We start from the raw sequence: 26,809 nt of genomic DNA, 5'->3' as shown, positions 1-26,809 counted from the left end.
GTAGCTTATAAACAACCAGAATTTATTTCCCATAGTTCTGGGGGCTGGGAAGCCCAAAGTCAAGGTCCCCCCACACGGGGGGTCCGGTGAAGTTCTACTTCCTGGTTCACAGACGGCCGACTTCTCACTGTGTCCTCACATGGTAGGAGGGGTGAGGAGGGGTGAGGGGCGAGGAGCTCTCTGGGGTCTCTTTCATAAGGGGACTAATTCCAGTCATGAGGCTCTGTCCTCACAACCCAACCCCCTTCCAGAAGAAGCCATACCTCCTAACTCCATCACACTGGGGGTAAGGATTCACCACAGGAATTTTGGGGAGGGACACAGACATTCAGCCCCCAGCACAAGTCAGCACAGTAAAGACACGTACGATGGGTACTATTTGAACATTAATTCAACTGAAATTCTTTTTTTTTTTTTAAAGATTTTATTTATTTGACAGAGAGAGATCACAAGTGGGCAGAGAGGCAGGCAGAGAGAGAGGAGGAAGCAGGCTCCCTGCAGAGCAGAGAGCCCGATGCGGGACTCGATCCCAGGACCCTGAGATCATGACCTGAGCTGAAGGCAGAGGCTTAACCCACTGAGCCACCCAGGTGCCCCTAATTCAACTGAAATTCAAGTGGAACGATACATATAACCATATATTTAAGCTCTAACTTAAGAAACTTGTTCACTGTCATCCCTCACCTGTTAAGCTGGCCTGACAGGACCACTGAAGGTCTGGACTGAGAATCCCCTATATTCTCTCAGTTCCACCGGCGCATTTAACACGTGGGGAAACAGGTCACGGAGTTTGTGAAACGCGCCCAGAGACAGAGAACAGAGATCCCACGCATCTGCATAGACCTGTCACTGCGAAATCTTTCTTTAGTAAGAAAAGGTTGCACTGAGCCAAGTGAAGGACTAGGGCTCTTTTCATGAACACGAACATCTTTGCATTTCTGGGGTCCTTCACGATTTGCTAAGCATGACCTCACCCCGTGACCTAGGTTACTACACTCCATCCACGGGCTTATGAAGATGGCCCTTCTTCCCTTCTTGTCTTTGGGAGAGTTTTTGCATTCTCAGACCTGTGCTGCAGCAGCTGAAACCATAAAAAATAACTTAAAAAAAATTACACAAACACACGCACCTTGAGATGGAATGTGTGCGTATGTCCCTAGTATGTCTCTATGGAAGAAACACCATCACGTCTCCCTGGGTCTCCCGTATAGGCCACACCCCGGCAGAGACACCAGCGGGGAGAGAGAATGATCTTTGGTTTGAGAATTCCTGAACGTTACTGACACTTTCGTACTACAGGGCATAGGAACGTTGACATTTTCAGGAGGTGTGGCACCGTTTACAGATGACCCTTTAATGAGTCTTCATCTGGGGACAGAAAAGGGAGGTCCGCCCGCCGCTCTTTGTGTGGTTTTATGCAATTAAGTCCTTCAAAGAACGAAGAGTGAAATCAAGTCATTTCTCCTCCTGAATTTCTCCTTATTTGTCTTGCTGTGAGGTTCTATATAAATGTACAAGGATAGGGACACTAGAAAAGAGCAGGGATATATCCTGCGAGGGAGGACATCCGACAATAAATCCAAAAACACTACGGAAATTAAAAGTCCGAACTTAGGGGAGGGTGGGGGGCAACACGTTCTTTTCACCGAGCCCTTACACAACACCCACTGTCCTCCAAAGCGGGAATGGAACCAACCAGACCCCCAGCAGCGGGACGGAGCCGGGGTCTTGGCTTCAGACCTGTTACTGTCCCCGGGACTGGACGGGGCATCAAGCGCCTTTTCCGGAATAGGCCAGAGAGGACAAGTCCAGTTGGGTCCGGAAGGCTTCGGTCAGCTCCGCGGCCAGCAGCTCGTGCAGGGACACGCCGTCGTGGGCGTACACCCAGTTCCTCCCCGTCCAGTCGTAGCGCTTGGGGCCGCTGCAAGACAAAATCGACACACGGGAAGTCCACGAGGACGCCCTTGCGCAGAAATGCTGACCCCACAGACGCCGCCCCCAAGATACTGGGCGGAAGGAAGCTCCCGAAGTCAGTGTAACGAGGCGTCCCCCTGACTGCCTGTCTCAGCGTCTTGCTGTGGAAGAGTAAGTCCCCACGCATCCCCTGCAGCAACTCGACAGGACGATTCTCAAGGCCTGGGAACATCGGGACCCTCTCCGTGAGGGTTCATAAGTCACATTCGGAGGTTTCACTTTTTGGAACTCAACGTAGGATACCTGCTGTGTCAGAGCAGTGTTGTTCAAATCATGGCCATTTGGGTACCACGCATGCGATCTGTCCCTTACCTGTATTATTATTAATATTATTATTATTACTTTAGTACCTTTGTAACATGCGCAACCACTGCCTCTCCCTACAAAACACTTCATCACCCCAAAAGGGAACTCTGTGCCCATTAAGCAGTCATGCCCCGCCCCCTTACCCAGCTCCTGGCAATCACCTATGCTATTTTTTTTTTCAATATACTTTTTCTTGGGACGTGTGGCTGGCTTGGTTGGGCGTCTGCCTTCGGCTCAGGTCATAATCCCAGGGTCCTGGGATTGAGCCCCACATAGGGCTCCCTGCTCTGTGGGAAGTTTGCTTGTCCCTCTGCCTGCCACTCCCCTTGCTTGTGCTCTCTCTAACAAATAAATAAATTAAATCTTAAAAAAGAAAAACAGTCCCATGAAAGATGGTTTTGGATGTGAAAAGTTGAGTGGAAAATACATTTCTTTCCTGAGGAACACAGTATCTGGGACAGTAAATGGCTGCTTCGCAGATTTTCTTTCCAGATTCCCACCATGAATGACAGATTAAAGCAGCCCCGGGGTAGGATCCTATTGCCGGTAGGTGTAAACAAACAAGATGTGGACTTTTTTGGCCTCACAGGTATGACAGGGAATTCCATGGTTCCCAGGCCCTGCCCAGTGTTTACACAGCCACCAATCCCCAAAGGTGATGGCTGGGTTTGAACTGATCCACCCAGCGTCTCCTGTGGTTCCTCCAGAGGTGAAGGATAAGAACGTGCCGATCTCACGCAGGGCTCTGGTCAGGGTTGGGACAACTGTTTGAGGCCAAAGAGAACAGCTAATTGGCCCATACAGGATGAAACGCCCAAGTTCAAGTTAATGGGGTCTAAAGAAGCAATGCAATCTGTAAGAGTCTTGCTAGAAATGGGTGATTTCTGAAATTACTTGTCGAATTATAACATACCTCCTAGAAGAGGTTGGGGCAAAACAAAGGAGGCATAACGCTTTATTTATGTTGAGTAAATAATTTCACACCATGGCATGATAAACAGTACAATAGTAACTGCCTAAAAATGATGTGAACATTGGGGCAGAAGAGTTATGGATTTTTTTTTTGGAAAATTTATTTATTTGAGAGAGAAAAAGAGCCAGGGGAGGGGCAGACGAGGAGAGAGAGACTCTCAGACTCCCGCTGAGTGCAGAGAGGCCTTGAGGCTTATCACTATGGAGATCAGGACCCGAGCCCAAATCCAGAGTTGGATGCTTAACTGACTGAGCCACCTAGGTGCCCCTACAATTTCACTTTTTTTAATGTAGATATCACTGGGCTTTCCAAGAATTGCTTGCTGGTTACATCTGGCCTTTCCCAATGCATACTCAGTATGTTGTCTTTGGAAGTGCTCCTGAGTGACCCAGGGAGGCTGGTCTGAGAGCTTTTAGTGAGTGTCTCCCCGACAGCCACCCAGACGGATGCAGGCGGGCGAGGACCCTCTCTCCCTGCGCGTTCTCAGGCCTTGAGACGCAGCGCAGGCGGCCTCCAACGCACGCCTTTATTCCAGAACACCGAAAGCAGAGCAGTGCTAACGGCAGGAGGGACTCGACGCCCTGGAGCCCCAGCCTTGGAGGCTCTCCCGGCTCCACAGGGCACGCGGCTCAGCTTGGCAGAGGGAATCTAACCAGCCCCGAGCGAGCTGCTCGAAACAAACCAGAGGCCAAACTTGAACCTGCTCTGAAGACAAAGGCAACTCGTTCTGGGGCTGTAGCATCAAGAGTGGCTTTTTTGGGGCGCCTGGGTGGCTCAGTGGGTTGGGCCCCTGCCTTCGGCTTGGGTCATGATCCCGGGGTCCTGCGATTGAGCCCCACATCGGGCTCTCTGCTCAGTGGGGAGCCTGCTTCCGCCCCCCGCCCCCCCTCCCCACCTGCCTCGCTGCCTACTTGTGATCTCTGTCTGTCGAATAAATAAATAAAATCTTTAAAAAAAAAAAAAAAAAGTGGCTTTTTAAAAGGCAGGGCAATGACTTCACAGAGAGAAACCGTCCAGGCCAGGCTCTGCAAAGTTACACACTTTTTGCTTCAGGTCTCAGGATGTGCTCCCGGCGGCCGGAGCACTGGTAAGCCGGTTACTGAAGCTGGGTTAACTGTGCTTCGAGGATGGGGTGAGGCTCTCGGACACCTACCCATGAGGTGATGCTCCTTTTAAAGGGTCCACGATGCCACACCTCACGAGCCCCGAGCAAGGACAGATGTGGACTTCTGGGACATACCTGGAGGGTGAGGATAACCAGATCTGCTTGTTTGGGGTCTGCTTGTTGATCACGTAGGTTCCTAGATCTCCACCCAGTTTGACTGTCAGGACACCACTCTGGCGGATCAGGCGGCGAGAGCATGCGGGAAAGAGAACAAGACAAAGTGAGTCCCTCTGTCCCAGTTGCTGCGCATCTCGACACTTAGACGCAACACACACCACGAAGAAACGTGTTTCGTGTTAGACACGGCAGATCGCGCGGAAAGCACACTGCTCTCAGAGTCCGACTATGATGAATCACGATACTACTTAGACCCTATGCGGCTTCCCTCATTCCCCGCGGGGCTGGCGAGGCGAGAGTTCTCATTCCTCCCATCCGGAGGCGAGGAGACAGCAGCGGCTTGTCTGAGGAGTGACAGCCGGCAAACGGGAGCCCGTGGGCTGCCTCAGTTCCCTCAAAGCCCAGCCAGAACACACGAGAGGATGTTAAGAAATGCAGACCCCAACTCTGCCGGAGTCCCACGTCAGCCCAGACATCGGACGGGACCTGTTCATGACCAAAACAAGGAAAAGAGGCAAGAAAGAAGGAGTGTTCAAACCAGGAGCTTTGCTGATTTTAGAAGAGCCACAGAGCTAGCTCCGCCGGTGGAAGGAAGACAGAGCTTTTATTTTCAGACCCTTCCCACGCATCTCACAAGCTGCCCTCAAGGGCTTTATTTTCTCTGAATTCTTTAAAAGACTGGTTGGGCCATCCTTGCTCACTAAATGCTCATTTAAATTTGAAAACACTCTTTCAACAAAGGAGCCCTTTACTCCCAAGGTCTGAGGTTTCTTTAGAATGAGCAGAACATAACCGAAGCAGTTGCGCAGCTCAGTCCCTTTACTAGAGCTGGGGTGCAGGGGGGGCAGCCCCTCACTGTTCCCACCCCAGGCATAACCCGCGGAGACACACCACCGCCTTTCTCTGGGCTTCTAGAGGCCCTGTCCAATCAAGAGGCCCTGAACGCTTCTTAGAAGACTTTGTGTTTGGTTTGCAAACACAAAGAGCTATTGAAAAGGTAGATGGTAGCGGCAATAATAATACACAATAATGTAACTGGCAGGCAAGGGAAGACTCTATTGGGTTGTACCTTTTTTAAAAAATTTATCTATTTGAGAGAGAAAACAAGAGGGAGAAAGCACAAGGTGGGGGGCAGAGGGAGAGGGGCAAGCCGGCTTCCTGCTGAGCAGAGAGCCCGACGCAGGGCTCTATCCCAGGACCCTGGGATCATGACCTGAGCCCAAGGCAGATGCTTAACCGACTGAACCACCCAGGCACCCCTGGACTACCACCTTTCATTTACTAAAAATTGTCTTGAGGCACCTGGAGGGCTCGGTTGGTTAAGCATCCACCTCTTGATTTCAGCTCAGGTCATGATCTCAGGGTCGTGAGATCCCCGGTGTCCCCGGGCTCTGTGCTGGACATGTAACCGGCTTACATTTCTCTCTCTGCCTCCTTCCCTCTGCCCTCCCCCTCTTTTTCTAAATTTAAAAAAATTTTTCCCTCCCCCTCTTAAAAAAAAAAAAAAAGTACCTTAAAACTGCACAGTTCAATAATTTCAATATTTCACAGTGTATTCATAAAGTGTGCAAACATCACTAATTCTCAACTATTTCCACCCCAAAGAGAAACCCCCAACCATCAGCAGTCCTTCCCCATTCCTTCCCCCCCGCCCCCACCGGCTCCCTTACAAACTTCCAAAGCTTCTTTTTCCATGAGATAGCAGGCTCAGGGGATCGAGACAGAATTGTTTCCTGTTTGACCTACTTACGGTCCTTCAGAGCCCCACTGTGCCTTGCCCCCCACACACGGGGAGGTGCAGGCACTGTGGGGAGGACAGAGGGTAGGGGGTCTGAGTCTCATCAACCCTGCCACCATCCTCAGGACGACATCTGTGCTGCCTCCTTCAGAGACCCAGGCAAGGATGGAGGGGCACGGGGCACGGTGGTCAAGGGTTGTATTTGCTCCTGATCACGGTCACACCCTAGGGCAGGACACCAAATCAGGGACAGCACGTCCAGTCACGGAAAGCCAAATCCAATCTTTCCAACTCAGGATCTTCTGGAATTCTTCCAGGGAACGGGCCAGGCATTCACAAAGAGCATACTAAAAAAGCAGCCATGAGAGGCACCTGGGTGGCTCAGTGGGTTAGAGCCTCTGCCTTCGGCTCAGGTCGTGATCCCAGAGTCCTGGGATCGAGCCCCACATCGGGCTCTCTGCTCAGCAGGGAGCCTGCTTCCTCCTCTCTCTGCCTGCCTCTCTGCCTACTTGTGATCTCTGTCTGTCAAGTGAATAAATAAAATCTTTAAAAAAAAAAAAAAAGCAGCCATGAGATTTCTTCTAGATGTGAAGACCTCAAGCTGTCTCCTCCACCTGGCACCGTCCCTGTAGCGCCCCTCCCCGCACAAGACTGAGACCCCTGCTCAGGAGACCCTGCCCGCCCACCCCCAGGGCCCCCATGCCTTCCTCCCTGCATCTGAGCTGCCTGCCTGTTTGCGGGACACCTGCGCCCTCCCCTCCACGACTCGAAGCGCCTTGAGGGCAGATCTGGCTTTCCATCCCAGGACCTTCAGTGTCCAGTAAATCCGTTCTTAGTGCGAGATACTGGGTGGACACGAAAATACACCCGCGGAGGAATGAACCAAGCCAACGGTGACCAGGGCTGGTGATAACACGTGCGAAGTCGAGGGCAAGTTTACACAAGGCAGAAAGTCTCAACACTTAGCCAACCCGCCTCCTGTCGGTTGTGCGTGATTATTTTTCCCCATGGAGCCAGAGGCTGTTTCCAGAGGAATCCGGCAGGAGGAGGAAGGAACGGAAGGAAAGGAGAGGCCTTACTGGCTCACCAGGAGTTCCTAATGCTCTCGGAACCGTCTGCAAGTACCCAGATGAAGATGGCTTTTTGTTCATTGGTATTATTCCTTAAGGGCCAGTCGGAGGCTGTTCTAGGAGTGTGGGCAGCCTTAAATGCAGGGGCAGAGGGGAGTCAAACTCAACAGCTGGGGCCAGAGGTGCTCGCCGGTCAGAACAGCCCCCGTCCACCGCTGGCGGAGGCTCACCGCCCCCCCCCCCCCCAGTCAGTATCAGCCCCAAACACTCCAGAGCGAAAGGAGCAACTTCTGTCGTCGCAGCTCATTCTGCAGAGACTGACACCTACGGGATGGCACGTTGAGTCAGAAGATTTCGGGGATATGTGGCTTCCCACATTCCCAAACCAGCCAGCCCTCCGAAGGAATAAGAATAATGAATGTGAAGCCCTTTTATAATTTAATCCGAATGGAAACTCGGAGAAGTAGAGGGATGTCACCCGCTTCCCAGCTGGAGAACCTGCCACTCACAGAAGTGAAGAAGGAGAAAATACAAATCCAGGACGACAGGCTAAAAGGTTTTTCTCCGTGTCCAATACAGTGCTGCGTCCGAGCAGGTGTCCGTAACCGGGGACCCGGAGCCAGGCTTCCGGCGTCTGCAGACTGCCCGGCCTCAGCTGAAACCGAACTCACAGGCGTGCGGGGAAGGTTTTCTTGGGAGAAGGTCCAGGGAAGTTCAAGGAACTTCTACTGTATGGCAGTGACATGCTGACAGCTTAGCGAGCAAAGAACATGACCGCAAACGGATTCTCATTAAAACGTCAAAGAGTCCAGGGCTCCAAGGGCAGGGAGCAGGGGTGGAGACAACAAAGGAGGCTTGGCAATAACGCCTCGGAGCGCACGGTGCTTCTCACGGCCCTGGGTCAGATTTTGCCGGTCACGTGCAGCTGACTCCATGGGTGCCGAGTGACGGCAGGTGCTGTCTGCCCTGGTGGGCAGCCCCCTCCCATGGCAGGGCCAGTGTGGGTGAGGCCTGGACCCAGACACTGACCCCCCAGATGATGCACTCCACTGACAGGAAGACACAACAGCCAGGGAGCCACTCACGTCACCCAGTCCCCAGGGAGCAACCCGAACACACGCATTCTTGAGCCTCCCTGGAACACTGTTTTCGTTCATCTGCTTGGCCGGGAGCAAGCGGATCGGAAGCCTGTGGTGCTGAGTGGCATCAGTGAGAGTGTGTTCTGGAAACGTATGTGGGCCCCATTTCATTTGTATACTGGACCAACATTTATTAAGTCCCTATCACGTAGCTGGCAATGTTTCAGGCACTGGGATACCAAGAGCAGACAGTGTCCTGGCTGCCCAGGAACTCAGTGTGGCTGTGGGAGCTGATGTGTAAACAGTACGCGGCGAGATCGGTGCTCTACAGACTCACCCGCAGAGTGCTGGGTGAGGAAGGAAGCGTGGTATCTGCCTGGAACATCTGGGAGGGCTTCCCAGAGGAGGCAGTGCCCACCTGGACGACAGACTGCACCCCTGGTGTGACACGTGTTCTGTTGCCTATAATGCAGTTTCAGTAGATTGATTTGAGAAATGTCTGAGTCAGCTAGCACCTGAGGGACTCTACTCGGGAAATCACCCCCCAGGGTAGACAGCATTGCAGAGTGCTTTGTAAGAAACCCCAACAACAGAGTCAGCTACTAGCCTTTAGTTTCTACATCTATATCGGGGTGTTTCTTAACTAGTAAATGATTTGTTAGAAATCACTTTCCCCTGGTGAAGAGAATGATAACTTAAGGTACATGGGCTGGCTAGAAAAACACAGGTGCCTCTTCCCTTTGCAGGAATGGGTTACAGGATCTGGAAACCCCAGCAGCTGGGTCACTTTTCAGAGAGACACTGTGGGTAGCATTCAGGTGAGATCCTGTGACCCACCATTGAGCAGGAACATTTTTTTCTTTTGAAAATTTATTTATTAGAGAAAGAGTGAGAACAGCGGGGAGGGGCAGAGGGAAAGGGAGAGAGAAGATCTCAAGCAAACTCCTTCCTGAGCGCAAGCCTGATGCGAGGCTCGATCCCAGGACCCTGAGATCATGACCTGAGCCGAAACCAAGTCAGCCACTCAACCGACGGAGCCACCCAGGCACCCCTGAGCAGGAGCATTTGCTGCTGGATTCCTCCGGGGGTGGGGAGGATGGGGGTGTGGGGTGGTAAACAGAATCCAGCTGCTAGGACACTGGCACACTTGCTTCTGATGAAACACTCTTGCAAAAATACTCGAGTCACTACGTATTCTCACTAATCTTACAAGAACGAGTGTTGTGACTGTATCTGTGGCATGTTAATGAATGTTTGCATGTATGGCCGAGTTTAGCCTGAGACTTGGTTTCCCTGTAAGTCTAGTCAGCCCCTGGTAGGGAGACTGGGGGAGAGGAGACCTGTTACTCTCCCAGCTCCATCATCCCACAGTCAAGTTGGGGGGGGGGGGGCGGGCAGTTAGTATGGGCTCGCGAGCAGTTTGCCTTCTGAGGCTGTCTGCAGAAACACTTCAATGCCCTGCCCCGAACGATGCTCCCAGCAGTCACGGAACCCACCTGGAAGGGAGCCAACCCTTTCTTGCCCCATTGCCTTCATTTTGACCTCCATGCCCCTCACTGTCCTTACAACCAGGCTTGAAAACTTCCAGACTCTGCTACCTGCTCTGTCTGATGGAGTCCCTTCCGTCCACAGTAATACCCAACACCATTTCTATCACGTTAGCCTGACAGCTGGTTGTCCTAACAATTCCCCTTCATAACATTTCTGACTATTAAGTAATTGCCGTCAAGAGGATTAATCTCCGTGGGGGATTTTTCTGGCAAAAAAAGGAGCTGCTCCCTAAGGGGGAAACAGCATTCTAAAGGCAAGGGGGGGGACTCAAGTCTGCCACCTGGTGGCCAGTCGAGGTAGAACAGCACTCCCCGGGCTTCAGGGCTCTGTGGTTCCCCCTAGCGGCACTGAGGATCATCTGAGGAGTGTTTATAAAAACAAAAAAAACCCTCCCCTGGCCGTCCAGGGATACTCCCAGACCAACTAAAGAAAAATCTCTAGGGGTGGAACCCAGGGTGCACATTAGAATCTCAGGTGAGCTTTTCAAAAATATGCTTCCTGAGGGGCGCCTGGGTGGCTCAGTGGGTTAAGCCGCTGCCTTCGGCTCAGGTCATGATCTCAGTGTCCTGGGATCGAGCCCCGCATCAGGCTCTCTGCTCAGCAGGGAGCCTGCTTCCTCCTCTCTCTCTGCCTGCCTCTCTGCCTGCTTGTGATCTCTCTCTGTCAAATAAATAAATAAAATCTTAAAAAAATATATATATATGCTTCCTGAGAGTAGACCCCGACCTGCAGGTCAGAATCTCCCAGAGCTGGGGCCGCTGTCCGAGTGCTTGGAGCACACCCTGCTTAAGGACGAGTGGTCCGGTTCTGCCTGCAGGACAGTCATCCTGCCAGACAAACACAGGCCTGGGTCCCCCCCCCCCCCCCCCCCCCCCCTTACCTCACGGGTCCTGAGTGAAGCTTGAGAACCTGTACTTTTAAGCAGAAACGGGACTCACAGAGGTCGTGACTTGCGCAAGGTCACAAGCCTGGTGGGGCAGGGCTGGAACACCAAGGCCAGTCTTTGGGTTCCCCCTCTGCCCCCCACCCCGGAACCGCATGCGGCTGGAGGCTTAACTCCACTGGAGGGGAATTCTCTGTCGTAGTGAGCTAGAATTCTTAGGAGGAAACAGAAAAAATATGAAAATAAGCAAAAAGGTACCCCAAACGAGACATCATAGTCTTCGAACGTATAAGGTTTGTCTGCGAGGTCTTCAAAGAACTCTGCTAAGGAGTCTAGTGTCTTCTCAGCCAGTCTTTCATAGGTGGTCTCATCCAGAGCGCTGCAGGGAAACACCAAAACCCCCCAAACACACGCTTACCAAACTGCTCCATTTTATTAACGTCAAACCTACATTATCTATGTATTTACTTATTTAGTTTATTTTTAGTAAATAAACTAAATAAGTAAATTCATATTTAGTAAATAAACTAAATAAGTCCAGTGTGGGGCTTGAACTCACCACTGGGAGATCAAGAGTCACATGCGCCACAGACTGAGCCCACCAGGTGCCCCGAAACATCAACTTTTTACTCAAATTAGAAAAATTCATGGGAAATTCACGTACAGACAAAAAAATTAATCAGCATGAAAGAGTTTATATAGGGGCTCCTGGGGGGCTCAGTCAGTTGAGCCCCTGCCTTCAGCTTTGGTCATGATCCTGGCTCCTCGGATGGAGCCCTTTGTTGCCTCCCTGCTCAGTGGGGAGCCTGCTTCTCGTGCTCCCCCTGCTTATGCCCACTCTCTCTGTCAAAAAAAAATAAGTGAATAAAAAATCTTAAAAGAAAAAGAAAGAGTTTATAAAGAAGGAAACCTTTCTTCCCAAATAAGCAGCCCCCACCAGCAGAGTCAACTACGAATAACAGTCTCTTCTGTTTCTGTCCAGAATTTTAAATTCTTTTTAATATGGAAATTGAAGCACCTTACAGTTTTTATTTAATATATCCTGGAAATTGTTCTATATTAGCATATACATATTTTCATGGTATTTTATATCATATTATTTATTCAACCTGACCCCTTCAGCTGGACATTATACTTATTAAAATTGCTTGTATTATGATTTAAATTATGTTGGGCGTTTGCCCAACAAAGTGGGAGAAAATATTTATATTACATGTATCTGAAAATGGGCTTATTTCCAGAATATATAAAGAACTAAAAAAAAACAAAAACAAAAATAAAAAACTACAAGTCAATAAGAAAAAGAAAACCCAATAGAAAAAATGAGTAAAATGCTCGAACAGATATCATTTTTAAAAAGATATCCAAATGGCCAGTGAACACATAACAAGGGGTATAACTTTATTAATCTTCAGGAAAATACACCATAAAAAATTCACGAGATACCACCAGAATGGTTAAAATGAAAGAGACAGATAATAGCAAGAGCAGGCCCAGAAGTGAAGCAAACCCTCTCCATGGGGTGAGGGGTAGGGGGTGGGGGAGGGGGGCTGGTGTGTGTGTGTGTGTGTGTGTGTGTGTGTGTGTGTGTGTGTGTGTGTGTAGGTCAGAAGAGCTACTCCTAGACCTCGAGAGAGGACTGCATGTCACCTGGAAATCTTGGCCTTTGAGGTGGATGAGAGACCATATGGGCCTGTGATGGCAGCCCTGGGGTTAAGGGCTCATGTATTATGTGTGTGTGTGTGTGTGTGTGTACGGAGGGTCCATGCAGACACCAGTGGTGGCAGGAGCAGACTGTAGCAATGCTGGGGAGCTGTGCACAGGAACGCACGGCTTCCTTCCAGGACACCCACCAGGCTAGATCTCCCAGCATCCCTTGCAGTCAGCTGGGGTCACGTGACCAAGGCTCCCCCCCCCCCCCACGACCCCAAATTGGAGGGAGGGACAAGCGCCACTTCCCAGACTTCCATGCTCTTGCACCTTTCTGTGGAATGGAACCTGGGCAGGGTGACCTGGCTTCCACCGTGTAGGGGACACAAGGGATGGGAAGGCGGCAGGACCCCGGTGGCCTGAATCCCTGCACCGAGGCACGCCCACCCTGGACCGTGGGGACACAGGGGCGCCCATGGCTGCTGGCTCGAACCATTACAGCGGTGGGTCTCCCCCCCGTTACAGAGGCCTAGCGGACCCCAACTGCTGAGTCATCAACGATAGTAACAACAGAACTCTGGAAACCACCTCATGTCCAGCAGTGGGGGACAGGTGGAATGAACTATGATACGTCCATAAAGCTTAGTATTATTTCATTTAAAACAGTGTGGTAGGGACGCCTGGGTGGCTCAGTGGGTTAAGCCACTGCCTTCGGCTCGGGTCATGATCCTGGGGTCCTGGGATCGAGTCCCGCATCGGGCTCCTTGCTCGGCAGGGAGCCTGCTTCCTCCTCTCTCTCTGCCTGCCTCTCTGCCTGCTTGTGTGTACTCTCTCTCTCTGACAAATAAATAAAATCTTTAAAAAAAAAAATAAAATAAAATAAAATAAAATAAAACAGTGTGGTAGAGGGGAACCCGGGTGGCTCAGTCCGTTACACATCTGACTCTTGATCTCAGCTCAGGGCTCCGTCTCAGGGCCGTGAGTTCAAGCCCATGCTGGGCTCGGCACTGGGCGTGGAGCCTACTTAAAAATAAATACATAAATAAACTAATAGGGTAGATGGTTGGCGGAATGGAGAGATGCTTATGAGTGCTACTGCTAAGGGAGAAAACAGGTTTTGGATGGGATGGGCTCCTTTTTTTTTTTTTAAACCAGTAAGAGAAATGGAAAAAAATTTAAAAAGCTAAAAGAAGTATGAACAGGTATGCACAGCTGTGTACTGAGAGAGAGGAGGAGGGGGATGGGGGGAAGGGCTCTCTGACGTGGAAGGGGCTTTAGCTTACCCAGGGTCGCCCACTGTTCCCACTGTTTTCACAGTCATCCAGCAGACACTCTGCTTTTTGACATTCACCATCTGATCAAGGCGGTGGAGGCTCAGACTCTAAAAGCCAAAGTGAAGAAGCATGTTACTGTTTTCCTGTGCATTACGGTCCCTGAACGTGTGGCTTAAATATCACTACTCCTGCATTTGAGAATAAACCACGTTCAATTTTTCCAGGAGTGTTTCTGGAATGTTTCTGCCTTGTTTTGATGCATTACCTTGTGTTCTCTCGGGCTCTCTCTAAGGCTGTGCGGTCCAATACAATAGCCCCGAGCCACAGGCAGCTAATTTACATTTAAATTTGTCACTTCCCATCACTTCCCACTAAAATTTGAGTGAGGGACAAGCACCACTTCCAAGACTCCCATGTTCTGGAAGGCCACGTTTCAAGTGTCCTGTGGCCTCACGTGGCCAGTGGCACATAGAACATTGTCACCATCACGGGAAGCTCTGTGGGCAGCACTGCTCCAGGCTATTCGAGGTATGCGGTGGTTAGCACAGGCCAAGTGCATGGAAGCACCTGCAAGGCTCCTGGAATTTGACGAGTGCAGGCAAGCGGCCGATGTCTGCTGTGGTCCAAAAGAGGGGACCGGAGTGCACGTGGACAGGTCTCGTTAACAAGATCTGTGGGAGATAAGGTGACCTGTCGATTTCTTCCAACACATAACTGGAAGAGGGTCTATTCGCTCATCTCTAGGGCTGCCAGCCCCACTGACCAGCTGGAGAGACAGATGACGTAACCAGAGGACAGTGACAAACACCGAGGGGACCCTGGCTGAGGGAACTGCCCCAGTGAGGAAGAGGACAGAGTCTGTAAAAGGAGAAAAAAGTGGAGATGGCAGGGGAGAGGTGGATAGGTGGCCCTAGGGCCTTGTGAAGGCACTCAGCTGGACTTCATCCTGGGAAGGCCCCCAAGGCTGGAAGGGGTTGGCGGTTAAGATTCACCTTCTCGGGACGCCTGGGTGGCTCAGTGGGTTAAGCAGCTGCCTTCAGCTCAGGTCATGATCCCAGCGTCCTGGGATCGAGTCCCACATCAGGCTCCTTGCTTGGCGGGGAGCCTGCTTCTCCCTCTGCCTCTGCCTGCCACTCTGTCTACCTGTGCTCACTCTCGCTCCTCTCTCTCTCTGACAAATAAATAAATAAAATCTTAAAAAAAAAAAAAAAAAGATTCACCTTCTCTAAAGGTCACTCCGGCGCAGGGCTCCGGGGCCATTGTTCTCTTGAGCCACCGGTGCCCTTGGCAAGCTCAGAAAGGAGAAGGCAGAGGGCATGAGGCTGAGAAGTGAGCAGAAGAGGGGGAACAGGGGTACAGAGCACAGAGAGTGTGATTTTAAAGGGCTGGCTCCGAAGGAGAAGCAGAGAGCCACCATGATAACCAGTTATTGCTACTGCACATTCTAGAGTGTTCCCTACTGCTGGGTGTTGATAGTCTTGATAGAAATGGATGTGGTCAGTCCTCATTACAAGCCTGTGAAGCAAGTACTGTTATTATCGTGGTTCTTCTTGACAGTTTGCTCTATAAAGTCACCATGAACAGGAGGTTAGTGAAATGCTCCTATGGGAAAATACAGGTGTAGGTTCCTGCAGGCTTTGGGTTACGTGTGACCAGGGGAACCGTACATAACCTCATTTACAGGCATCTCTGTTTAAAGACACCTTGTTTAATATCCATTGTTGTTTCATGAAACTGAGCTCGGGGCCACCAGTGCCATAAATGAGGTCTGAACAAGGCTGGTCTAGCACACGTGTTTTGTCGGTAGCCCATCACAGCCTTCTTGCGCTCAGACCCCTAGACAGCATGTAGGCACTACGCTCCGGGGCCATGTTAAATAGTGAAATCACCAACCGGAAACACAAAAATGCAAATAGTGTGCCACAGAATAGATAGTGGAAAGGACACTTGTTGACCCCGTGGGGGCCGAGAGAAGGCAGAGCGTCACCTTGTTTGATCTCAGTGGCAACACACAAGCATGGGGTGACTCCTCAGTTTTCGCTGCTCTGTGTGTGTGTCTGAGAGTGAGCATCAAATCTACTTTGGGTGTCGATTCTGGGGTTACAGATAAATTTTACTAAATAGGTGAATTCCTGAGTCCAGGATCCATGAAATGCAAGGAGAGACTACATTTGTATTTTATGGATGAAGAAACAGAGCAGATCACTCAGATACACAGATGCAAAGTGGAGGTCCAAGGATTTGAACCCACATTGTCTGGCCCCAGGGTCCAGGCCACAAAGGAAAGAATCACACACCTGAGTCATACAGGGTTTTGGACATGGAAGGGAAGTTCGAGAACTAGAGGCTCAGGCTTTCCCTCCTCTCCAGGATCCTGGCCTCTCAAATCCTAGCTGTCGTAGTCTGACACCTTCGTACAGCCTTTTTTCTGTTTCAGTTTTGGTTTTGACTCTTGTATCTTGAATGGCTGTTCTTGGTGGGAGGTTTGTTCTGCTCCAAGTTATAGCTAGAAGTAGAAGTCTGCATGCGGCCAGTTTTAATCATCAAAGGAACTGTTGCCAAAGACTCTTTGCTGGTCTCTTACCCATTCTCCCCGAGCTAACGTTCCCTGGGTACCTGCCTACACTTTCTGAGGCCCTGAAGGCAGGGGTTACAGTACCCACCACACAGACCAGTGATGAGCCTTAGACAGGAAGACATGAATACCCCAAACACAGGGCCAGAGGGTGTCTGGTCAATTTTGGTTTTGGAGCATGTCAACAAGAGTGTGGACAGGCAGAAGGCAAGGCCTGGCCTGGCTGGCTAGCAAGAAGGCCGGCCCTCCCCCCAGGATCCCCTTGGCAAAGCACAAAGCTGGCAATGCTGGAAAGGTGAGTCAGGTCTCACCCACCACTGGGGGGAATGAACTGGTACAACCACTCCTGGCATAAAATGAGCTGAATATTTGCCGGCCCCTCACCTAGCAATGCCGTTCTTAGGAATTCGGCCACAAAGAGCCTCTGTCCATGCACAGCAATGCTTACATGAACACCATTGTGATGGCAGCATCATGGCAGTCACCTGGATGTCACCAGGAGACTGGACAGGGCATGATGTAGTCACCCAATGGGATACTACCCAGCCGAGAAAACACATAAATGACAACCGAGTGCGACAGTGTCAATGAGTCTCAAAAACAACACTGAACACAAGACACAAGTCATGGTACAATAAATGCAGCAGAATGTTTTCTATCAATAGCACGTGCTTTAGGGAGACATACATAGGGTGCTTTAGGGTGACACTCTAGGAAAAGGAGGGGATGCCTGACAGAATTCAGGAGAGCAGATTTCCCTCACTGAGGCCCGGTGGTCATAGGGAGAGCCCCAGAGCCTTCTGGGGGACAAGTAATCAGTCTCTTAACATGGTGGTGAGAATGTGGCAGTGTGTTATTAATCTTTAAATGGAACAGTTTTGTTTTTTTTTTTTTTAGATTTATTTATTTGTCAGAGAGAGAGCACAAGCAGGGAGAGGAGCAGGAAGAGAGAAAAGCAGACTCCCCACTGAGCAGAGAGCCTGATGCAGGGCTCGATCCCAGGACCCTGAGATCATGACTTGAGCCTAAGGCAGATGCTTCACCGACTGAGCCACCCAGGTGTCCTGTGAATTTGTTTTTTCAGTTTCAAGTTTTATAAAATATAAATCAACCATTTCCACAATAAGTTCAGTTTAACATCTGAGCTTACGTGTGCTGATGTGAAATACACACTAGATTTGGATGAATGAGTACAAAAAAAGACTGTTAGCTCAATGATTTTTCAGTATTGATTACATGTTAAGATGATAATATTCGGAAAAACTAGATTACATAAATGTATTGTTGAAAAAATTTTTTTAAACTAAGCTCTAGGCCCAGCATGGGCTTGAACTCATGACCCAGATCGTGTGTCTCATGCTCTACAGTTGAGTCAGCAAGGCACCCCTCTGTGGTGTTGAAATTAATTTCACCTATTTCTTTTTACTTTTTCAATGTAGATGCTAGGCAGTTTAGGATTACACATGCAGCTCCCATTCTGTTTCTTTTGGATGGTGCTGTAGAAGTAGGAATAGGGGATAGAGAAAATAAGGATGGGGATGAGGCCCCCATAATGAACTCAGGTCTTGATGAGTTCTGGAGTGCAGGGACATTGGGGGGGTCAACCTGAGGACAGGTAAGACCTTGAAAAAATTAAACATGGTGGTCCCAGTTGCCACTGTCATCCACCCAGCTCCGCCAGTACTGGAGATGGTTGAGGGAACTGTTTTACAAAGTTCAACAAACCCGATTAATTTACTATGGTAGAGGAGGCCCAAATGGGTGACTCAGGTTAACTACCTCCCAGCCTCCTATGACCCCTCATTCCAGTGTGTGTCCGGTGCCCACCTCCTGATGGCAGCTCTCAGTTGGGCATGCTTCTGAATCAACAGCCCGCAACAGCCACAGGTACCATCCCAAAGACCATGCCATATCTTGTCACAGTCCTAAATTACAAACTGCTGGCAACCCACGGCCCGCACCAGCAGGGGTGGGAGTGCAAGCCTGGGCAGCTCCAGGTGGGAGCAGCACAGAAGGAGAGGGGTAGTAAATGTCTCTGTTCTGCACTGGGGCATCCTAATAACAGGATGGCCATAACTGCCTGTATTTCCCAAGAAGCCAAGGGACCCAGTATCAAGGGCCCAAGTTTGAGTGTTGGCAACCAATCCTAACTTTTCTTCGAACACCACCAAATAACAGAGCGGTCAAGTCTAAAGTCCAAATTTCAGCGCTCCAGGGACAATCTGGGTTGGGTTTCGCCTGCCTCCTCCACCATGTGCGGTCCACGCAGCGTACCAACCACTCAGCATCTGGTATCCACCCGCCTTCTCCGCCCAGGTCTGTTTCTCCGTCGGGAATGCCCCTCCTTGCTCTCTTGCCACCTTCAAGACCCGGTTTAGGTCTGCCTTCAGTTCAGGTCATCATCCCAGGGTCCTGGGATCGAGCCTTGCATGGGGCTCCCTGCTCAGCGGGGAGTCTGCTTCTCCCTCTGCCCCTACCCGCTTGTGCTCTCTTTCTCAAATAAATAAATAAAATCTTGGTGTGTGTGTGGGGGGAAGACCCTGATTAAACATCGCGTTGACCCCGCTGTGAGTCTTCCTCAACCCCACCCCATTCTTTGGGCTTTCTCCTTTCAGGTCTTGGAGTGTCTGGGTCCGATGCTTTGCAGCCCCCAGGGGAGAAAAGGGAATTAATTTCTAGGGCTGAAGACTTTTGTATTACGTTAATCCTGCGTAATCCTCCCACCATCTCCGCAAAATGGGCGGTACCCTTTCATGTCTTTAGGGAAAAGGAAGCCACCTTTTCCTCCGCCTCGGAGAGGTTCCAGATCCCCCAGGTCACACAGCTCTGCTGAACTTGGGAGGCTAGGCCCTGTCATTCTCCAAAAAGCTTCCAAAAGCTTTGCTGCCCTAGCTACTGGGCTCCGAGCCTCGACGTTTCCACCACGCTCGAAGGAAGCGTTTCGTTCCTAAAAGCCCACGCGTGGAATCATCGCTCTAGGAGTCTACATAATACTATCCTATATTATTATGTTGGTATGTGTACTGTTTTATTCTACTTATGTATATTTATGCACCACACTAACAGTCTGTGTCCTACACACACGTATGTATGCTACAGTACCTAGTATCGCTTAAATTGAAGTTCGGGCAAAGGGAAGTGGAGAGCTCGGCGACTGCCACGGATCCCCGAGATCCGGTCCCCGGCCACTTCCCCTGCACTGTGTCCCCCCGCAGTTGCATTGCACTGCCCTTTTCACCGGAAAGCACAGGCCGGTGCAAACGTGACCCCGGGGAAACAGAAGGCCCAGTGCGCGGCCGCGCGCCGGGCAGGGAGCAGCGCGCTCCACCGCCGCGCGGCCACCAGCAGAGCGCGGCCCCGCCGGAGCGGAGTGGACGCGCGTGCCCGCAGCGTCCCCAGCGTGCGCGGCCTCTCCCTGCCGGCGTGCGGCCCGGACGGCTGCGCGGCGCGGGTACTCACGGCGTGGCGGGGTACGCGGGTCGCTCCGGTCCCGACGCGCAAACCCCGGCGGCCGTAGAGCGGGGCGTTCCTCGTCGGCCCCTGGGTCCCGGCGCGGGCCGGGGCCGAGCCCGGGGGCGCCGAGCGGGGCAGGAGGCCGGCGGCCGCGCGGCGCCCGAACGTCCACATGCTGCTCCCAGGCTGCGGCCGCTCCGCCCTCCCGCTCCGGGGACGCCGCGGCGACACCTGGTGGCCACCGGTGGCAGGCGCCGCGGTTCGGCTCCGCGCTTCGGTCCCCTCTTCCGTCGACTGTGGGAAATGGCCCGAGGTTAGACCTCAGGGAGAACTTCCCAGCGTCCCGCCCTCTCTGTATTTGACACAAATGAGGTGCGCGCTCGGTGCGAAGCCCAGGGCCTGCCCCTTGGGCAACGTGTGAATGCGTAATGACCCACGGCTGCAGAACTGTGTCTGGGAGGGATTTGCGAGCTGCAGCTGCGGGCTTGCTGGGAACCCGATGGCGAGCAGGTCAGCCCTTAGGAGCGGGCAGACAGGAGACGGATCGCCTGGTTTACATCCGAACTCTACTTCCTAGCTGTGTGACCAGGGGGCAAGTTAATTCACTTCTCTGTGCCTCATCTGTAAAATGGAGGTTTTTTTTTTTTGTTTTTGTTTTTTTATTCCAGGGTTGTTTTAAGGATAAAATGAGTTAATTTGGGCAAAGTGCTTTTTTTAGACCCTGCCTGCTAAGTGTATGGTATTAAGCTGTTTTTGTTGTGGTTGTTGTTTAAGATTTTATTTATTTATTTGAGATACTGAGAGAACACAAGCCGGGGGCAGAGGGGGAGGGAGAAGCAGGCTCCCCACTGAGCAGGGAGCCAGTCTTCAGGGAATCCCAAGACCCGGGGATCACGACCTGAGCCAAAGGCCGATGCTCAGCCCACTGAGCCACCTGGGCGCCCAATTATGAACTTGTCAATACGCTATAGGTAAAAGACCATTTTACTTACGTTGTGTTTTGCAGAGGAATGCAAATTGTGAACTATTCATATGTTATATAGGCTTGAGAAAATACTACATGTGCATACCAGAGAATATAATTTTTATGGAGGTGTTAGTGGACAGAGGAGATAGTTTGCGCTAAAGTTTTTCCAAAGCCACCTTGGTACTTGGTGAATAGTGGAGATAAGATGCAAGTATAAATGTGTGGGACACTAAATGACAAGTGTCAAAGAAGAACAGAAACTATTGGATATCACCACTGAGTGGGAGGGTATATACTGCTAGGGGTGGGGACAATCAAGGAAGTCTTCATGGAGGAAGTGGCATTTGCACAGGGCCTTGAAAAAACAGGGTAGAGGAGGTGGGATCTGATTGGTTGTCAGAGGGGTAATCCGGGGCGTTCTTTTGGATGAGAGACATTTTCTTGCCTTCAGTTAACCCTAAATCATTTATTGAGCACCTGTTATGTATATGCCCGGCCTGGAGAAGCCGTTTCCCCCTGTAAATTATCTGGACATACACTGGAAGGTTAAAACAAAGTGGGGGTAGGGGGCGTGTGTGCTACTGGCATCCAGTGAGTAGAGCCCAGGGGTGTGTTAGATAATGTGCTATAGACAGGATGGCCCGCTACAACACAGAATTACCCAGTACAAAATGGTAATGGTGCCAGGGCCAAGAAGCCCTCACTAGAGGCAAAGGGAAATGTTTTGGTTGCCCACCACAGCCCCAGGTCCTGCCATACTAATAGTGAGGCCTGTCTCACATCCTCAGAAGTGCATTATATACTTGGGGAGTTGCACTATGATTAACTAGCATGCTTAGCATGCTCTGGCATAGAGAAGGCCCCTGCCCATTCCCTGCAAAATTGGTATCACTGCTCTGTCTTTTCAGCCAAGGAGGCGGGCTCAGAGTAGCAGAGCTGACAACAGGAAGGCCTCCCAGGAATCTGCTTCTCAGTTGGACTGAGGAAGACGGATACTGTATGATTTCACTCATATGTGGACTCTAAACAAAGAAACAAACAAAAATCCGAATCAGACCTGTAAACACAGAGAAAAAACTGATAGTTGCCAGGCGGAGGGGTGGACCTTATAGGATCCAGAGCTTTTCCCCTTTTCCCCTTTCCACGTAGCTTCAGCCCAAGGGCAGGGGCTGGGAGGTGATGTGTAGCAGTGCCTATCCACTTGGGGGTGGGCGAGAGTTCTAGAACTCACATTCTCCACTCTTAGAGGTCTTTGATAGGACTTACTCTAGGGCAGTGATTCCTGAGATGTTTGGACGGGCAGCATTAGCAGCACCTGGGAACTTGTTAGAAAGGCACATTCTTAGGCCCTGTGCAGACTTACTGGATCAAAAACTCTGGGGTAGGGCCCAGGAATCTGTGGTCTAACAAGCCCTCTGGGGAAATCAGATGCACCCTGAAGTGTGAGAACCACTATAGTGGGGTATGTCTTGGGGTAAAATTGTGAATCAAGCCAAGGTCAACAGGATTATCTTTTTTTAAAAGATGATCCCTACTAGAAAAGCAGGTTTTATTTAAAAAAAAAAAAATTATTTCAAGGCGCCTGGGTGGCTCAGATGGTTCAGTGTCTGCCTTTGGCTCAGGTCATGATCTCCAGGTCCTGGGATCGAACCTCACATCAGGCCCCCAGCTTGGCGGGGAGTCAGTTCTCCCTCTCCCTCTCTCCCTGCTTGTGCTCTGTCTCTGTATCTCTCTCAGTGGAATAAAAAAAAAATTATTTAGGGCGCCTGGTTGGCTCAGTTGGTTAAGTGACTGCCTTTGGCTCAGGTCATGATCCTGGAGTTGCAGGATCGAGTCCCACATTGGGCTCCCGGTCAGTGGGGAGTCTGCTTCTCCCTCTCATTCTCTCCCTTATGCTGTACTTTTCGTCCCCATGACCTATTTATTTTACAAGTGGAAGTTTATACCTCTTAATCCCCTCCATCTATTTTGCTCATCCCCCATCTGCCTCCCCTCTGACAACCACCAGTTTGTTCTGGGTATTTATGAGTCTGGTTTTTTGCTTGTTTCTCTGTATTGTTTCTTAGATTCCACATAGAAGTAAAATCATATGGTATTTGTCTTCCTCTTTCCGAGTGATTTCACTTTAGCATACTGTCATCTGGGTTTATCCGTGTTGTTGCAAATGGCAAGATTTCATGTTTTTTAATCTCTGAGTAACATTTCGTTTTGTATATATGCCACATCTTCTTTATTCATCGTCCCATGGATACTCAGGTTGCTTCCGTATCTTGGCTCTTGTAAATAGTATCATAATGAATGTGGGGGTGCATATATCTTTTTGAATTATTGTTTTCATTTTCTTCAGGTAAATACCCAGAAGGGGGATTACTAGATCATACAGTACTTTTAATCTTACCCTTTTTAAAAAATGTATGTATTTATTTTAGCCGGGGGTGGGGGCAGAGGGAGAGAGGGAGGGAGAGAGAATCCCAAACAGATTCCCCGTTGAGCGTGAAACCCAATGAAGGGCTTGATCCCACAATCCTGAGATCATGACCTGAGCTAAAACCAAGAGTCTGACTCTCAACTAACTAAACCACCTGGGTGCCCCATACTTACAATTTTTTGAGGAATCTCCATATTGTTTTTCATAGAAAATTTACATTCCCACTAACAGTGCATGAGGCCTGCCTTTTTTCCACATTCTCACCAACACTTGTTTCCTTGTCTTTTTGATATTAGCCATTCTGACTGGTATGAGGTATATCTCATGGTGGTTTTGTTTTGCATTTCCCTGACAGGATAATCTTTCTAAAGCTAAAAATCTAAATCTAAAATGTGAATGTAACCCATCAGTTCCTTTTTACCACCATCAAGATAAGTGCTCTTTCCACTGGACCCTACTCTCCAGCTAATCTGAGGGTACCAATTAGAATTAGGTTTTGCAGAGTAAAACAGAGAACAAGAAATTAACGTTTTAAAAACTGAGAAGGTTAGGGGCACCTGGGTGGCTCAGTGGGTTAAAGCCCCTGCCTTCTGCTCAGGTTGTGGTCCTGGGGTCCTGGGATCAAGCCCCGTGTCGGGCTCTCTGCTCAGCGAGGAGACTTCTCCCCCCCACCCCCCGCCTGCCTCTCTCCCTATTTGTGATCTCTGTCTGTCAAATAAATAAATAAAATCTTTAAAAAAAATTGAGAAGTTTATTTCTCTTTCACATCCAAAGAGGTCTAGAAATCGGCTGTCCAGCGTTCTTGGACCGTTCAGCAAAGTTATCTGGGAGTGTGATTTCTTTTTCCAAATCAGTGATTTAGTGTTTGGCAAAAATGACGTATATTTTATAAAAATTCGAGAAATTTTATTTATTTATTTAGAGCATGCACAGGTTAGGGGGCTGTGGTGAGCACTGAGGGCCAGAAGGAGAGACTCCTAGACCAGATCCACACCCAGGGCAGAGCCCCGGGCGGGGCTTGACCTTAGGACCTGATATCATGACCTGAGCTGATATCAAGAGTTGGACACTTAGCCAACTGAGGCACCCAGGTACCCCTAAAATTCAAGAAATTAAAAAAAAATGTATTCAAAAGAAAGCAAGAAAATGCCCAACAGAATTAACTGTGGTAAGCATGATGAATATCCTTTCAGGCAATTCAGTAGGTGTTTTTATTTTGTCTGTGACTAAGCTGGTCTCAGAAGGATACAAGGCAAAATCAATCCTTTTTTTTTTTTTTAATTCCATTAGCCAATGTGTAATACATCATTAGTTTTTGATGTAATGTTCAATGATTCATTAATTGCTATTATACCCAGTGCTTATCACATCACATGCCCCCCTTAATGCCCATCATCCATTTACCCCATCCCCCCCCCCACCTCCCCAAATCAGTCTTTTTAAAAGATTTTTTAAAAAGATTTTACTTATTTGTCAGAAAGAGAGTGAGCACATGCAGGGGGAGTGGCAGGCAGAGGCAGAGGGAGAAAAAGACTCCCCACGGAGCAGAGTCTGACATGGGGCTTCATCCCAGGACCTGAGATTATGACATGAGCCGAAGGCTTAACCCACTGAACTACCCAGGCACCCCTTAAAGATTTTTTTAAGTGATCTGTGCACCCAGTGTGGGGCTTGAACCCACAACCCCGAGATCAAGAGTGGCATGTTCGTTCCACCAACTGAACAAGCCAGGCATCCCTGATATCAATCTTTTTTATTTTTATTTTTAGTTTTTTTAATTTTTATTTTGTTTTTAAGATCTTATTTATTTGCAAATGAGAGAGTGGAAGAAGCAGACTTCCCACTGAGCAAGGAACCCAGCATGGGGCTCCATCCCAGGACCCTGAGATTATGACCTGAGGTGAAGGCAGAGGCTTAACTGACTGAGCCACCCAGGTGCCCCCAAATCAATCTTTTTTAAATACATGGCTCTCGTCTTCTAAAAGTATAACTTAGGGGTGCCTGGGTGGCTCAGTGGGTTAAGCCTCTGCCTTCTGCTCAGGTCATGTCTCAGGGTCCTGGGATCAAGCCCCACATCGGGCTCTCCGCTCCGCAGAGCGTCTGCTTCCCCCTTTCTCTCTGCCTGCCTCTCTGCCTACCTGTGATTTCTCTCTGTGTCAAATAAATAAATAAAATCTTTAAAAAAATAAAAAATAAATAAAAGTATAACTTAATCATCTCATTTATATAACATATAATGATCCTTCTCCCCAAGAAAAAAGTTATATATTCATTAATTTAAAACTTTATCATATAGGGCACCTGGGTGGCTCAGTGGGTTAGGCTTCTGCTGTCAGCTCGGATCGTGATCTCAGGATCCTGGGATCAAGCCCCACATTGGGATCTCTGCTCAGCGGGGAGCCTGCTTCTCTCTCTCTGCCTACTTGTGATCTCTCTCTGTGTCAAATAAATAAATAAAATCTTTTTTTTTTAAGATTTTATTTATTTATTTGACAGAGAAAGATCACAAGCAGGCAGAGAGGCAGGTAGAGAGAGGAGGAAGCAGGCTCCCTGCTGAGCAGAGAGCCCGATGCGGGGCTTGATCCCAGGACCCTGAGATCATGACCTGAGCTGAAGGCAGCGGCCCAACCCACTGAGCCACCCAGGCGCCCCTAAATAAATAAAATCTTAAAAAAAACTTTATCATATATATTTATTAAATTTTATTTATATTACATATATCTAAATATATAGTATATAGAATTTATATATAAATTTTATGTGTATTCATATATTTTATATAAATTTTATAATTTGTATTATAAATATAGATGCATTGTGTAGTAGAAATATAAATTATATGTAATTATATAATCACAATATGATTAATTACTATTATATAATTATATAAACATAGTGTTATAAAACTGGCATATAATTACTAATTAGCATTAACGATATAATCAATATATAATTATATATAGATATATATATTTCTTGGAGAAAGAGATCTCACCTCTGCTTACCCCTTCACGCTCATCCTGTATCCTCTCCACGTTCCGCATAATTTCTGTCACACTTTCTACTTCTTCACCTTGCTGTGCCCTGCAGGGTGTTAGGCCTTTGCTCTTGCTGTTCTTCCTGAAACATGCTTTGTCTAGCTGATCACAGGGGCCTCTTCTCATCCGTGGGCCTCGGTCTGCATGTGCCCTCCCTAGAGAGAGCCCACTTCTGCCCACTGTGCCTAAAGGAGACTCACTTCTCCCTCCATCCCGATTCCCTCCTGTGCTTCCGTCCATTGATTTCCTCCATAGTCATGAGGGGCCAGTGGAAGGCAAGCACGCAGGGACAAGGCCCCAGCCCTAAGAGGAAACCACCCTTCAAAGGATTTTACGCCACCCTGGAGGGACCCCACCACCCTTTCCCAGGTAATAGACGGGTGACAAAAACCTGATGGGATGTCAGGCCCAGGGAGGGTTAACCAGATTAAAGCAGCCGGGTAAGAAGCCTGTAAAGATCCCTAGACTTAGAAGCTCCAGTGGCGGGACCGCTGGGTGGCTCAGTCAGTTAAGTGGGTGACTTCGGCTCAGATCTCTTGGTCCGAGTCCCGCATTGGGCTCCTTGCTC

General features: G+C 49.5%; 1 protein-coding gene across 1 annotated transcript; it reads right to left on the bottom strand.

Annotated features, from left to right (window-relative positions):
- Positions 1 to 568: 568 nt before the first annotated feature.
- Positions 569 to 19,982, bottom strand: LOC111153642 (frataxin). The gene is made up of 5 exons (XM_022512787.1): positions 19,815 to 19,982; positions 13,790 to 13,887; positions 11,115 to 11,235; positions 4,494 to 4,591; positions 569 to 1,921 (listed from the first exon to the last, which is right to left on the bottom strand). The coding sequence occupies exons 1-5, from the start codon at positions 19,980 to 19,982 to the stop codon at positions 1,771 to 1,773; spliced, it is 636 nt and encodes a 211-aa protein (XP_022368495.1). The 3' UTR covers positions 569 to 1,770.
- Positions 19,983 to 26,809: the final 6,827 nt, after the last annotated feature.

The sequence above is a fragment of the Enhydra lutris genome, unplaced genomic scaffold, assembly GCF_002288905.1.
Source record: "Enhydra lutris kenyoni isolate GAN:26980312 unplaced genomic scaffold, ASM228890v2 scaffoldscaffold33, whole genome shotgun sequence".
NCBI lineage: Eukaryota > Metazoa > Chordata > Mammalia > Carnivora > Mustelidae > Enhydra > Enhydra lutris.
The sequence above is the reverse complement of the archived record's forward strand: the minus strand, read 5'-3'. Positions and strand labels throughout refer to the sequence as shown.

Bases quoted from the DNA above. Each gene is read 5' to 3' on its own strand.
- LOC111153642 (XM_022512787.1), bottom strand. From the start codon at position 19,982: ATGTGGACGTTCGGGCGCCGCGCGGCCGCCGGCCTCCTGCCCCGCTCG. The intron at 13,888-19,814 runs GTGAGTACCCGC...TTTGGCTTTTAG, and splicing joins CCCGCGTACCCCGCCACGCC to AGTCTGAGCCTCCACCGCCT. The intron at 4,592-11,114 runs GTACCTTTTTGC...CTGATCCGCCAG, and splicing joins ACTATGATGTCTCGTTTGGG to AGTGGTGTCCTGACAGTCAA.